This window comes from Corticium candelabrum, chromosome 3 (genome assembly GCF_963422355.1).
Source record: "Corticium candelabrum chromosome 3, ooCorCand1.1, whole genome shotgun sequence".
NCBI classification, from domain to species: Eukaryota; Metazoa; Porifera; class Homoscleromorpha; order Homosclerophorida; family Plakinidae; genus Corticium; species Corticium candelabrum.
This window is the reverse complement of record NC_085087.1, coordinates 2,041,204-2,056,790: the sequence shown is the minus strand read 5'-3', so window position 1 is coordinate 2,056,790 and position 15,587 is coordinate 2,041,204. Positions and strand designations below refer to the sequence as shown.

At 44.9% G+C, this 15,587-nt stretch overlaps 1 protein-coding gene and 1 long non-coding RNA gene across 3 annotated transcripts; both read left to right on the top strand.

The window, feature by feature from the left end:
- Positions 1-5,091: 5,091 nt before the first annotated feature.
- LOC134177084 (uncharacterized) lies at positions 5,092-6,842 on the top strand. Its single transcript, XM_062643792.1, has 2 exons — positions 5,092-5,915; positions 6,047-6,842. Exons 1-2 carry the CDS (start codon positions 5,092-5,094, stop codon positions 6,840-6,842), a joined length of 1,620 nt encoding a protein of 539 aa, XP_062499776.1.
- A 5,594-nt stretch (positions 6,843-12,436) lies between these two features.
- Positions 12,437-14,247, top strand: LOC134177047 (uncharacterized). Of its 2 annotated transcripts, none has more exons than XR_009969427.1 (3): positions 12,437-12,884; positions 12,968-13,412; positions 13,473-14,247. It is a non-coding gene; the product is annotated as an uncharacterized LOC134177047 (long non-coding RNA). The 2 variants fall into 2 exon arrangements; XR_009969428.1 differs by having other exon boundaries at positions 12,437-13,144; positions 13,212-13,412.
- The last annotated feature ends 1,340 nt before the right edge of the window (positions 14,248-15,587 follow it).

Genomic DNA, 15,587 nt, shown 5'->3' with positions numbered 1-15,587 from the left:
AATTTTGTAATGAGAGTATAACTTAGAAGCTTCTCTGTGACCGACTAGGCTGTCAAAAACACAATGAAATGTACTACAGAGCAGGCATAGGATGCGGTACAGCTGATCCGGCAAATATTCGAATAGAAACTTTCGCCATATGCCCAATGGCATCAACTTCCGTTTTACGGGAATAGCCGATAATAAGTAATATATTGGTGATTATGGCATCACCTCGTGCAGCCAGACCCTTACTTTCCATACTTTGAAGTACTACACTGCGAGGCTAACAGACCCCGGATTCGGGAAATGTGCCTTCAACAAAAGTGTGCTGCAGTGATACGTATGGCTTCGTCCGATCTTCCCGACAATCCCCATCAACCTAGATCTTTCACCTTTCCTAGTCTCGCGTGGCCAGCCGTTCGTGTGGGGGAGAAGGGGCGAGAAGAATGTCTAGACACAGTGGCCGGGTTTTTGTTGGCGGCTGGTATGCATGACGTCATGATTAGCTGTTACCGCGCCAAATGACTAGTACAGGTAGTTACAATACACGAAAGCGTCCTGTTCATCCTACAATTTTCTATTGTGAACTGTAAATTAACTTGAGCGCAGACGGAGATCTGCTCCACCTCCGCAGCACATAATTGACCGGATGTCAAAATCACGAGGCTGCTTGGATGGATTGCGTTCTTTGCAAAGCGACTACGAACCTGCGACCCGCCGTTTACTGCACAGTTCTCGCAATGAACATTAAGGTGATCTTAGAAGAGTTTGTGGCCGCGTTTTACCCTGATTCGGTGAGCGTCATGCTCCCACCACAGTCTTGGCTCTGTCGACCTTGTGCAAGAAATCTAGAGAAGTTGAAATCCCTACGAGATGAGCTCAATAGGAAGGAGGCAGAGTTGCGGCGGCAGGTCAACGCCGTTGGGAAATTGCATGGCCTAGATGTTCAGGCTCAGCGAGTAGACGGTGATGAACCATCAGAACGTGCGCGCTTGATACCGATGTCAGCGTCTTCAGCTCGAGCTCGTTCTCCAGTAAAACGGTCTGCCAAAGAGTCTGGTATCAATCTTCCTGGCACTAAAAAAACCAGGTACGACATACCAACCAAACATACGTTTCAGCGACTTGCCACCGCCGGTGGGAAAGGACACAAAACGTCTCTACCTCCTACAAAGCGTTTCACTACCTGTTCCTGTAACGGGCGAAGTTCAAGGTACCCCATAGACTTAGTTGCAAACAGACTGGCAAGTGAAATCGACTCTTCATCGTACGACATTTTAGCGATTGAAGCCATGAAGTATCGGACGTGGTAGTTAAGCTACGCTCATAATTGCGGTTCTGCAACGTGATTCGTCACGCCAAGATTCTGGCGTCGCCAACAAAAACCTGGCCACTGTGTCCAGACGTACTAAAGCCCCTCCCTCCCCCGCGCGCAAACGTCTGGCCACGCGAGACTACACCTTTCCCAAGCGCTCATTTGAAAAGAAAGCGACAGTTACGAGGTCATTCCAAGCTTCCTGGTTTGACAAATGGACATGGATCCTCGACAGCGAGTGTAGCGACGCTGCCTTCTGTCATGTTTGCGCGAAGGCAAAGCAACAAGGAAAGCTCTAGGGTTCCAAGAAGGATTTGGCGTTTATAAGGAACGGATTCAGCAACTGGAAAAATGCTACAGAGGGATTTCGCTGCCACGAGAAGAGTCAGTGGTATTAAGATGCAGTGCAGATGATAATCTTTCTTCCCCACACTGTACGTGACGTTGGTGAATCGCTATCCATGGCGCATGGTCAAAGTAAATTAAATAACCGAAAGACCCTTGTCGATATCCTTCAAAACATAAAGTTCCTGGGCACTCAAGGCCTTACCTTACGTGGCCACGACGATAGAGAAAGCAACTTCGTGCAGCTCTCTAAACTCAGGGAATTAGACAATCCAGAAAAGAGTGGCTGGTTGGAGAAGAAAAGGACAAGTATGTATGTCCAAAAGTCCAGAATGAAATGCTGCAGATGATGTCTTTGAGCATCCTTCGATGTATCACTGCCAATCTCCACTCCTCTGATTGGTTTACTGTCATGGCAGATGAGTGCACTGACATGTCAAACAAGGAACAACTGGCTATCTGTTATCGTTGGGCTACTACTGACCTTGAAGTTCATGAGGAGTTTGTTGGACTTTACGAGATTGATAACATCTCAGCTAATACCATCGTGCAATCTCTGCAAGACTGCCTAATTCGCATGAACCTGCAATGGAACCGATGTAGAGAGCAATGTTATGATGGTGCCAGCAACACAGGAATGGTGTTGCCACACAAATCCTCACTAGAGAGCCAGCGCTCTGTATAAACATTGCTATGAGCATTCCCTCAATTCGGCAATGTGTGATACCATTAAACAATGCAAGTTGACCAGAGATGCCACGGATGTTACTCACGAAATCAGGAAGTTTGGTGAAGTTCTCGACAAAGCGAAATGCACAGTTTGACAAACTTAAGCAAGAGTTGTCGCCAGATCTCCCAGGCTTCAGGTACTTCGTCCCACACGCTGGATTGTGAGGGCAAAAACCTTACAGAGCGTACAGGATAATTATTGTGTGTTACAAAAGCTCTGGACTTCGTCCTTGATGGAAATGTTAATCCTGACATCAGAGCACGTCTGAATGGTGTGAGAGCCCAGATGAAATCATTCGACTACTATTTTGGCTTCAGTGTTGCTAAATTAGTTCTTGATCATGGCGATAACTTGTCATTGGCTCTCCAAGGCACTGCCGTTTCTGCAGCTGGAGGCCAGCGTTTGACATCTTTGACCGCCAAACCTCTTGCCAAGATGCGCACTGCCGAAACCTTCACTCTATTTTGGGATTTGTTAAAGAAGACCCTTGGTACACTTCATGTAAATGAGCACAGGCTCTCTCGAAGTCGGAGAGCGCCTCAGCGGTTAGACACAGCTAATAGATCAGAATATTTCCCAGTAAGGGTGGAAGACCACTACGGTCAGATCTATTTTAAAGTATTAGACTTTGCTATCTCTACCATCAACGTGAGGTTTGATCAACCTGGGTATGCAATGTACCGCCAACTGGAAGACCTCCTCCTGAAAACAGTGCATGCAGAAGATGCCAGCGACGAATTCAGGTCGGTGACAGACTACTATGGCGATGACTTCGCCCCAGATCGCCTGTCAGTGCAGTTGACATCACTAGCGGCACAATTTGATGGAAGTAAAGAACTGTGTCTCCAAGATATCCTGACTTATGTACAAGAGTTTCCTTCTGCAGAACATGTCATCTTTTCAGAAGTGTTGACAGTCCTTAGGCTCATCTTAGTTAACCCTGCCACCAACGCCACCAGCGAGAGTTCCTTTTCAGCAATGCGTAGGTTGAAGAAATAGTTACGCTCTACAATGGGCCAGACTCGACTATATGCAGTGATGTTGCATCATGTGCACAAAGAAAAGACTGACCAACTGTCAATTATACACCTCGCAAACACGTTTGCCCGTAGTAATGAACACAGAGTGTTTTTGGCACCTTTTCTGAAAAGGATATGTAAACACTAATTGGTGCCTCGTGTGTGTGTGTGTGTGTGTGTGTGTGTGTGTGTGTGTGTGGTGTGTGTGTGGTGTGTGTGTGTGTGTGTGTGTGTGTGTGTGTGTGTGTGTGTGTGTGTGTGTGTGTGTGTGGTGTGTGGTGTGTGTGGTGTGGTGTGGTGTGTGGTGTGTGGTGTGGTGTGTGTGTGTGTGTGTGTGTGTGTGTGTGTGTGTGTGTGTGTGTGTGTGTGTGTGTGTGTGGGTCGACACTGCTTGTAAAATACATCTTTAGATGTGAAATGGAGTCGAGACTATCAACGTTCCCGAGAGATGTAAACTACGAATAGTGTTGCCCTACCCATCTACTAGAGCGCGCAACGTTGCCCCACCCATTAGCGCGCGTTAGGCCGGACCAGTCACTTTTTGCTTTTTACGCCCCTGTAGCATATTAATTAACTAAGAAACCATGTTGGATTTCATTCCTTATTTGTCTGTTTACTTGTTTTGCTCTTTCATTTGACAAAGAGATGATGTAGAAGTAGAAGTAATGATAATGTAAAAGTAGAAGTAATGATGATTAGAAGACACATGACAGTGATGTATTTTACAGACTGGTTAGTACCACATAGCAAACGCCTTGGAGTGCCCACAATCGTAGTCAGAGTAGTAAAAAACACTGAAACATGTGTGACAGGCAACGACAATATACGGAAAACTTATATACGGGGTTTTGAGGGTACAGTGTAGCGTGGGCTCGATTCTGCTGTTCTACTACATCGGTGTCTAGAAGTGGGATGACCGAAGGAAAGGTTTGTGTCCAGAATCATTTAGCGATGGAGAATGTGCGCAATGGATCAGATGCTTTGAGATGTGTTCTGACGCGAACAAATGGGACGGTGCAACAAAGTTCGTTCGTCCACCTACCTTACTACAGGGACTAGCTTTCTCCGTCTTTGAAAGGCTCGATCTTTCCGAAGACGACCGGAAGTCGTACTCAGCTTTGAAGGCAGCACTCCTGAACGTGTTTGAGCCGAACACAGAAGAACGGAGACGTCATGCCCTTCGTCAGCTGCAGCAGCGCCAATTGGGCAAAAGCGAGGATGCAGGCACGTATGTCTACCAGTTGGAGCGTCCACTTGACCGTTCATGCCCGGGACTAGACAAGGAGGTAAGAGATCTCGGGTTGCTGGACCGCTTTATAGATGGATTGCCGAACGAAATCCGCGAGAAGTTGCCACTCGTCCCGGCGATGGATTTACGAACCATTGTCAACCGCACCAGAGAGCTCTTGTTGTTTGATAGGAGTCACAGATGTTCTTTAGACATCGGGCAGGGGTCAGTTGAGTCACCTGATACTGGAATGTCTCACCTACCAGCGACGCCTGTCCCCGCCATGCAGCCGGCTGTAGACGTGCCACTAGCCCCAAATTTAGAGCGACTTCTCACAGGACGGACCAACCAATTGCAAAGCCTGCAGACAGCTGTCATGAAACTCAACCATGAATGGCGCTCGGAAAGGGAACCAACAAGACGATCTAGCTGAGGAAGACGTCCGGTAGGACAGTGTTACTCCTGCGGTCAGATGGGACACCTTGCAAGAGATTGCCGCCAGCGTTCTCAACAAAAGGTGATACCATCATGTGACTTGCATCATATCGATTTACAACAACAATTTGGAGTGTACGGGGCTAGTGATCGTGTGCTGACTGTCAAGGTTCCCGTATGGCAGAACGAGCCAAACTATGAATGTACAATTGACACTGGCGCGTCCGTGTCTCTTCTTCCTTTGTCTGTCGTAGTTGGATTAGACTTAAACGCAGTAAATGATAAATTGCAACTCACCTCGGTATCCGGTGCACCACTGGAAGTCCACGGTACTGTGTCACTTTCGGTCCGATTGGGTGAGTGGGAAACAAACCACACGTTTATAGTAGCAGATATCCAAACAGCACTAATCCTGGGCGCTGATGTCCTGGCCCTGCACGACATGACGGTGGACCTCCGCGCTCAACGGCTGGACAGGGGTATGGGCCACGTGAACCTCATCATTACCCGGCACGGCTACGAACAGCACCGCGTCATTTTGCATGAAGACACCACGATACTTGAAAACCACCGAATAATAACGAACGCCTCTGTTGTTGATGTTGAGCGTATGCAGGTCTTGGAGGTAAGCCCCTCCTTGTTTGAACCCGTTCCGGAGCTTACCACTCGCACAGGTGCCCTGGTAGCTCGTGCAGTCGTCAACGTCTCCAATGGGAGTGCCCCAGTGCAACTGATGTCAGTCGGTGGACCTATTCACCTTCGCAAGAGAACGTCTTTGGCCACGTTCGTCACCTTGCCCACTCAGTGGCGGACTTGGGGGCTTTGGGAGCTGACGTACCCAGCACATGCAGGACAAAGCAGGCAACTGATCCCGTTACAAGCGACCAGCTTCTTTCACTGTTTGATTTTTCTGCTACCCCTTTGAGCTCCGCGGACTTGCAACAATTTCAGAACTTGGTATATCAGCACCGCCGTGTTTTCTCATTACACAGCACCAACGTTGGCCAACCCACGGCTGTTTATCATAGCATTCCCACTGGTGATGCACGTCCCCGGAAGCAACCACTCGGTCGGCTACCTCACGCCTTGCGGCCCGTGGTGGACGGGCAACTGAATACAATGCTTCGAGCCGATGTTATTCAACCATCTTCTAGCCCGTGCTCCTCTCCAATTGTGCTAGTCAAGAAAAATGACGGGACCCATCGCTTTTGTGTAGACTACCGTGCTCTGAGCTCTCTCACGGTCAAAAATTCGTACCCTCTGCCACGTATCGATGAAACACTTGATTCCTCGTCTGGGTCACAGTTCTTCTCAACGCTAGACCTAGCCAGCGAGTACTGGCAAGTTTCAGTTAGCCTGGAAGACAGACCAAAAACTGCGTTCAGCACCACTCGTGGACTCTACAAATTCAAGTCAATGCCGTTTGGCCTGGCTAATGCACCCAGCACCTTTCAACGGCTCATGGAGTCGACCTTGGCTGGCCTTCAGTGGGAAGACTGCCTAATCTGTCTCGACGACATCATCGTATTCTCCGCTACTTTTTCCCAATATCTTCGAAGACTGAGTAAAGTGTTCTGCCGACAGCAGAATTCTGGGCTTAAACTCAAGCCAACCAACAGTCATTTTTGCTGCTCATCCGTCAGCTACCTCGGTCACGTCGTCTCCGCCGATGGTGTCGGCCCCGATACTGCGAAAATAGACGCAGTCCAGAACTTCCCAATTGCACGTAACAGTTTGGAATTAAAGCATTTCTTGGGCCTAGCCCGTTATTACAGACGGTTCATGTAGGGCTTTTCACAAATACCGTCACCCCTCTTTGCACTGCTTCAAAAGGGGCACGCCTAAAACTGGACCCCCGCTTGCTCTCATGCTTTCATTGCTCTCGAGGACTTACTGACTTCAACTCCTGTTTTGTCATACCCACGGTTTGATATGGATTTCCATCTGGCCGTCGATGCTTGTGATACGGGATTAGAAGCTGTCCTCTTTCAGAATTATGATGGTTGCGAGCACAACATCGCCTATGCAAGTCGCTCACTAAATCGGGCGGAACGAAATTACTCTACAACAGAAAAAGCCCTCGCACTGGTATGGGGAACCAATCACTTTCGGGTGTATTTGTACGGTCGAGATTTACTCTAGTTACCGATCACTGCCTTTCACGTGGCTAAAATCGGTCAAGGAACTGCGTGGTCGCCTGCTACCTTGAATGGTAGCAATATCCGAGTACGAAAGGAATATTGAGTATAAGCCAGGCAAGGATCATTCCAACGCCGACGGTCTCTCACGGAGGCCGCGCCAGATCGACGACTCCTGTATTGATTCAAGCGTTGACAGGGATGATGCTTACACTTTTGTGGAGCAGTCGACCTTAACCTCAGCTACTCATTGACTGACACTGCGGTCCTTCAAACAACTGATGAAACGCTACGCCATTCCCTCCAGCAACTCCCTGCCGGTCGTCCTGCCCTCAGCGGAATGTGGAAGTCAGATAGCAAGTTTCGCCGTTCCTGGACTGTTTGGCCTCAGCTAAAGTTGGAGGATGGTGTTTTGGATAGAGTCAAGCAATCGCCAGGATCGTCTGATAACCGCCCACTAATTGTCTTACCACAGCGCTTGCTTGACGAGGCTCTTTGTCAGCTGCACGACAATATGCGGACATTTTGGGGTGGAAAGACTGTGGCTAGCGCGGCTGACCGATTCTGGTGGCCAGCGTACATCAGTGATATCCAACGCTGGGTGAAGTCTTGTGAAGTGTGTGCCCGGTCCAAACCCCCTCAACCCCGTCCTCAGGCAAGGCTTCAGAGCATACCGGTAAGAGGACCTATGGAAATGGTCGCGATTGAGGTCATTGGACCGCTACGAGAAACAGCAAACGGCAACCGTTTCATCCTTGCGTTCACCGACTACTTCACTAAATGGCCAGAAGCCTTTCCCATGAAAAGCAGAGACAGTCGCCATAGTCCTTGTCCAAGAGGTCTCCTCTCGTTACGGCGTACCCATGGTCCTTCATAGCGACCAAGGAACTTCGAGAGCTTACTTATAAAAGAGATCTGCTCGCTACTACACATTCGTAAATCACGAACCACCCCATATCACCCCGAAGGTGACGGTTTAGTCGAGAGACTGAACCAGACTCTGATACGAGTCCTCAAATCGTATGTCTCGGAGAACCAACGGGAATGGGACGATTGGATTCCGCTGGCTCTTCTGTCATATAGAACATCAAGGCAGAGCTCGACACAAGAGACTCCATTCAAGCTGATGTTTGAGAGAGATCCTCGAACAACAGTCGATGCCACATTTGACACGAATGTACCAATGGCTCAGTTAGCGACAGAGTATGCTCAACAACTACAGGTGCAGCAACGTGTGACTCGTGAGCTCGTGGAGGATCATCTTGCAGCTGCCCAACACCGCCAAGCTACGAACTATAATAAGTCAATTAAGGAACCGCAGAAGAAGCACCAGGTGGGTGATCTGGTTTGGCTGCTCAACACAGACGTGAAGCGTGGATGATCTTCCAAGCTCAAGAGACCATGATTAGGCCCGTTTGTTATCACAAGGCAATGTGGTGTGCAGAACTACACCATTAGGCGTCTCGGAAGTGGCCGGGTGATGAGGCTTCATTACAACCGCCTGATACGATACTATCGACGGGATCCGAGGAGGTTCGGCAGAGACCCGGACCAGTGCAACACAAGTCAGCGAGAAGTAGCAGAAAGTCATGATCAACCACCGGAGAAGGAACATCCCCACAAGAACTTCCGATGTCGACAAAGAACAGAGCGCTTCCCTACCTCCAGTTGTGGACCACGACGAGGACGACCTGTCTCGAGTAGAAACGGAGACTGTGCCAGACGAAGCAGATGAAGGGCAAGAAGAAGCAGACGCACCGCAAGAGATGCCGCCAAGACCACGACGCCCACCGCGTTGGTTTACAGACTATGAGGTTGACTTACAGACTACCTGAGTATTTCTAATTCTGGCTCTTTTCATGTAAGGAGGGAGAAGTCTGACAGGCAATGACATAATATACGGAAACTTAGATACGGGGTTTTTGAGAGTACAGTGTAGCATGGGCTCGATTCTGTTGTTCAATTACAATTAGAAGACACGTGACAGTGATGTATTTTACAGACTGGTTAGTACTACATAGCAAACGCCTTGGAGTCCCACAATAGTAGTCAGAGTAGTAAAAAACACTGAAACATGCTTACCCCTTATTGCTACAATATTCATACGGAATACTGACTACGGTACAGTACTGTACCCTTCAAAACGATTTTGCGCATGCGTACTAGCCAAGGGGCAGAAGGCCCTTGCCCATGGTGTCTACACCAAAAACTACTTTACTATCCCATAGACTACGCAACACTTAAGGGAACCTGGCAACTAAACTTGGCCACCATGATTCTGTTGAGTTATTTTAGGCCTGCTAGACTAGTAGTCTTCTCAGAACTACACGGGCAAGCGCCTGCAATGCCCAATACCTAACTACACAACATAAGGAACAGCAGTAACGCATTCTCAAAGTTGTGTGCCGCCGTAAGACCTTGCATCTCTGGAGCGTAGGGTGGCGGCCGCCATCTTAGCCAGAAAAGTCCCGGATAACTTATATATGAAATCCAGGATGTGAGCGCAAAAAACTTACAGGAAATACGAGGCATTGCTTGGGGATCACTGATCGCAGTTTTAAATTTAACCAACCTAAAATAAAATTTGATGTGCAAGCATCCTGAAGTCGACCGGGGTGCTACTGTACATGCCGTCGCTAGAAATTCAAAATTCACTCAATTGTTGAAAAGATTGTATTAAAGAGTCTGACAGTAAAAAACTATGTAGAATAAAGTTTTCGATTACTTAGTTAGGCGTAGACTTTCATATTGTTTTGTAAAATGGTTAATTAGCGCGCGTTAGACGAAGACACCATAGGGGCTTCTGCAAACATCCGCTAGCTCTCGTTGCCTCTTGGGGTAAGCTGCAAGTTCTGTTTGGTTTTATTTATTAACTAGCTAGCTGATCTAGTGAACTGCATAATCTGTGCTCTTGCTAGAGCGGAACGACACACTTTTGGTGTCTAGCACAGGATCAGGACATTCCTTGACCAGATTTCAGGTAAGGTGCGTCGTCACTGCTTGTCAAACTGACTTGTTTTCGGTTACACACCTTAATTGCATGTTCACTTCTAGTGAAGCTCGTGTTTGCATGGGACAGAAAGCAGAGAATAGGAATACCACTGTATGAGTAAAATAGTTATTTATAACCATAAAATAATAATGAGTTGAAGTAGACTTCGATCCAGTGAACTGCAATCTCTCTTGGATATGTGTGAATATGTAGGTGGATGCTGAATTTCATAACCACAGGGAAATATGCTCAAAACTCCATCACGTTTTTGATGGGATTTTTAATGGAATTCTCTGTGCCATTGAGGGTTACACATGGGAAATATGTCTGGGTTTAGAAAACCCGTTGTCATCCCACAGCTGCGTCCTTTACAATGGTGTAGCTTGCAGGACATATACTGCACAAGGCAGTCTACTGTCTATTCCCAGCAGAATGATTACATCAGAACTACTAGTAATTTCAAGGGTTAAAATATTTGAGGCCATACCCACTCAAATAGACCACTCCCCCAAGCGCCACGCTACTTTTCAATTCTGGGGAAACCCCTGAGAAGCATGCATGGAGCTGGGATTGAGGCTTTTGGAGAAGATTCGAAAAACCAACAAGTATACATACCTCTTTGTCTCTCTTGCCTGTCACTGCAGCTACAAGAACTGCTTTCTATTGGAAAATAATATCTTCAAGTACTGCTGAGTGCTCAACACAAAGGTTGCGCACAGGTTGCTCATGACAGTTTAACTGGAAGAAACTACAACCGCTAGCTGTTGGTGATTCACCACCTGGGCAAGATAATCATCAGAAACCAAGTGAAATGCACATAACTGACAAGCACAGCGTGAAAAGTAGCAAAGACAGTGGTTCTTGTGGAAAACATTTTTAGAGTCGGTTTTTTGCTAATGCAGAGTGGAGTGTCATATATTGGCTCATGATTATAATCAGAAATAGAAATCGCTGAAATTTTACTTAAAATATATGGATGTGTTTCCAAACTGTTTCTGTGCAGCTGTAATGCAAGCATTCGTTGAATAATGTCATAAAAATATGCATTAATTAAGTGCAATTTATCTGCCTTGCATTTCAATCCATATATGGACTTGCAATTTGCAAATCCACAGCGTGTTCGTATAGACCTAAAATTATGGGAAAGAGATAGTTTCTGTAAATTCTATCATGTTGGGTTAGGAAAGGGTTTGTTGTGGGAATCCAAACTCCCAAGTATGGGAAATGGGTCACAATCCCATGCTGGGTTTTACGCGATTTTTCATCAATATCCCACCACTTTTCCAAGTCTTTCCTATGTGGGACTTTGGGAGTATTTCCCTGTGGACCTGGGGTTTGACCTCAAGACATCTAAGTTTATAAGATGTACAACTGGTGCATGTAAATGGATGCCCATCTTTTTGTTCCTGATTTTTTCTTTGGAAGTTGTGAACTGGATTTTGATGATCCTATGCGTCACGGTTATGTTATACTTTACTTTCTGTGTGGATTTAAGTCATACTTCTTCAATTGATGCAGAAGTGAAGATTTTTAACTTTTTCTTTCATGTCTTCAAAGGACCCAGTCCAAGTGTTCTTTATTGTTTCATGTCAGCTTTAGACTTAGAATAATTCTTATCTAAATCGAAATATTGTGTTGGTTGAAACAGTGCAGTCAGAAAAATTGCAGTATTATCCATGGTAGTGTTATGTTCATTGCAACTAGTGTGTTTTCTTTGGTTGGTGTGGTGAGGATCGAAGAAATCAAACACTTCAATTATGTCATCAGTTTTGGACTTTTCAGATGAGGTTAATTTAGTACATGTTTTGGTTCTTCACAGCTCTATAAAATCATCATTTTTTAGTTCTATCAGTGAAATGGAAATTCTATGCAGTGTTAGTTGCAGAGACTCTTCATGGACAATACATAGATTGATTAGACACTTTGAAAGTAGCTCTATCTCCAGGATAGAGACCGTACAGTTTTAGGATAATATAATAGTTGAAAAGATTATTGCACGTTTGCATGTCGCGGAGTATGAGTATCACATATAGCCATTTACTTGGAATTACTCTTTTATACAGGCATTCCTAAGTATGTTACTGCAAATAATAACAAGACTAGTCAATGAGGATTATAGACTGCTGGATTGACAAAATGGCACCTGCCCCATTCCTCGTGCATTAACTAACAAAGCATTTGGTTAATCTACAAGAGTTTCTGATCTTGAAACAAACTGGACTGACTTTTAAAATGATTGCGTTTATGTTCATGTTAAAGTGATTTCAGTTAGTCTAGCTCATTGAAGAAGAAATAGTTTCCAAACTCTTCCATATTAAGGGCCATGTTTCTGGAAAAGAAGTCAGGTGTTGTTATTCTACTTTGGTCTGTGTGGTCTCTTACTGGAGATGCATGAGTAGCCAGCGTTTGAAGTAGGGGTATTCATGAGGTGGTATTTTAGCCCATTTAATGCAACTCAGTAAACCTTCAGTAGGAAAATGTTGCTAGACGTTGTTGGCTTTCTCTGCATTGTAACAGCATGCTGATCTCATTCTAGTAATATGATCCTGAGCAAGGTTTTTACTGAAATACAGGAGTACAAGCACTTTTGCATTACAATCATTTGAAAATGTGAATATGGTTTTAGTATACTTCTTTAGAGATCTAAACGTTTTTGGCAATTCAATCATTCAACTTCTTTGCTTCTGCTATCAGTGGAAGGTACAGTGTATCAGTCTTATATGCAAGAGGGAGGGTTAACTATAGGCAGTGAATATGACATTTATTTCTGCTATTTATATAAGACTCGTGTATCTCCTACTCATCTGAACTGAACTGGCGCTGCCAAAGGCAACAAACATAAATGCTGACATGTGGTTTTGTACTTCTGCCAGCCTCTGAAAGTCAAGGACACCAGCTACTATATCAAATATCAGATGGACTGTGATTGCAGATCATCATTGCTTTGTGGAACATTTATGGTATCAAAGAAACTCTTGTGATAATCTACAGATATGTCAATATATTGAACTCAATTTCAAATGTTAGATTGCAAACTTGGCATCACTAATGCTTATTGTTGGTTATTTCAATTTGTGAAGAATTTATGCTTTATTTTGTTTTGTAACTACTGCTTTTCAAAAACACTTTTTCGAGTTTTGAGAAGGTAATCTCAAATCCATGCCACTCGATTGGTAACAGGTGAATGTGCAGTAGTCTTTCTGTTTTTGTTAAGGCAAAACTCTTCTGGTAAGGAACTTTTTGTGAACGTTTCAAGGGTTTGATTGGCGGCTTGTTCATTTTCTCTAGTTGCCATAACAACAACAAATTGCAATTACTGTTTTCTGATTGAGGGCGTGGCACATTCCTGATCATGACAAACTTAATCAACTAGGCAGCTGAATATGAATGTGAGAAATCTGTAAGTGACTATCATCTTCTATCATGCAAGCATGGCGGTGGGCAAGGGTGGCAGGCAACGCAATAAATTGTCGACATATTGAGCATTTGCTTGCATGAGCTGAAAATCCATCATGAGAAGGAGCCTCAGTAACGATACTCAAGGAATGAAATTGGACCAAACATAGTTGTGTACAACTGAGATTCAAGTCATGATTTCAGTGTATAGTTGTGGCTCATTCACAGTAAACATGCAGCACAGGAAGAAGGTTTTGCAGCAGCAACGAGAGGAAGGAAGGAAGCAAAGTATGATAGATCTTCTTAAGAACTACTTCTCTAAACTTTACTCCATTAATTTTTAAACATTTTAAACAGTGGGATCAGCAGCTGAGAAGTGTGCCTAACCAGTCTGGCAAATCATCTTGAGACATTGACGAGAGAAGAAACGAGGCAGCTTTTAAATCATTTTAGAAGACAGAAGTTTTCAATCGTTTTCAGTGCTGCTGTTCTCAAGTCATCATGAACAAATTGTTTTCTATTACCAGCTCGAGCAGATGAGAACATTTATGAGGGACATCCAACATAGCGTTGACTAGATTGAACCATGTATTTTTATAGAATTTAGTGATAGAAATTTTACATTTTTGCGTTTCATTAAAGCCAGCCAGTCAGCAATCAGTCACATTTTCTGTGTATGGCTCATAGCTGACATCAATATTACCTCTAATAGGATGTATTATGAAAAATGCTTTTATATATAATGTTTTATGTAGTCCCGGGCTATCTTTTGATCTCTTCTAAATTTAAAAGACAAGACTTTAGATACTATACCTTGTTATGACTTTTGCTGCAATTGTGCATTCATTCCTAGGTGATTTGGTAGATTTTGTTATATTATGGTGTAAGCAAAGGAAGCAATTAACCTAAATATTCTACTTAGGCCGCACAGAAAAAATAGTCTGATTGGAGTAACATGCAGCGGAAAAAGACGGGCGGGCAGGCGAAGTTTTTTACCTAAAAATACTTTTCATAGATCTTGCTGGACAAAGATTCTGTTTCTGACTAACGCCTTTAGTAAAACAAAGTACACATATCAACGCTTAAACTCAGCAAGGAGCTGCACCTCATCATCTAACTCAGCGTCTTGTTTGGAGGACGTGTCTGTGGTCGCAGTTTGCACGCTGAGTACATTGTCCACTTGATCTCCGAATCCAACCTCCCGCAACACTTCGCGAAGACTACAGTCACCAGACACACGAACAATCTTGCTATCTCTCAAAACTTGTGCCGCCTGGGACACGAATATGCGTCTGGGGCGAGGCTAGACATGCACAGGACAACAGCAGACATCTTATTTTTCAGCATGCGCATGCGGAAAAAACATTGGCCATCCAAACACAGCTCGCTGAGTACATCATCCACTCGATTACCGAATCCAACTTTCTGCAATACCCCACGAAGCCAGACAAACGAAGAATTTTGCCATCTCTCAAAACGCATGTTGAACACTGATATCCCCAGACCAACAGAAAACGTATTTTAATATTAACTTTTTAAAACTCAGCGGCCCTCCAAACACGGGCAGGCAGGTTACCCCAATCAGACAATTTTTGGGTGCGTCCTTACTTTAATTACTGTGAGGTTGCCTAGTTGGCTGTAGAGGCATACCTTTGTGTTCTGCTAAAAATTATCGACATTCCCATTTTGGTTAGTGTAGTATCTATAGAATCAATGCAGTTTATGCTGTCATTATAGCGATTTCGCTATTCAAGAAGATACAGTGTGCTATTGCCTATATGGCACTTTGTGATGAGTTGAATTGTCAGATTTCCAACCAACAACTTGGCTGTGGTTTGATGATAAAATAATTTGTGTCTATCTATTCTATTGTCTAAAAGGCGCCATGCACGTACGGGTATTTTCTTCCTATCAACCGTTGATTTACGCAAATAGAATGCGGTCTTTCTCTATGCAGGTCAGAGCAACAGCTAGTCTACATATGGTATTGAACGTGCACTCAGGGAG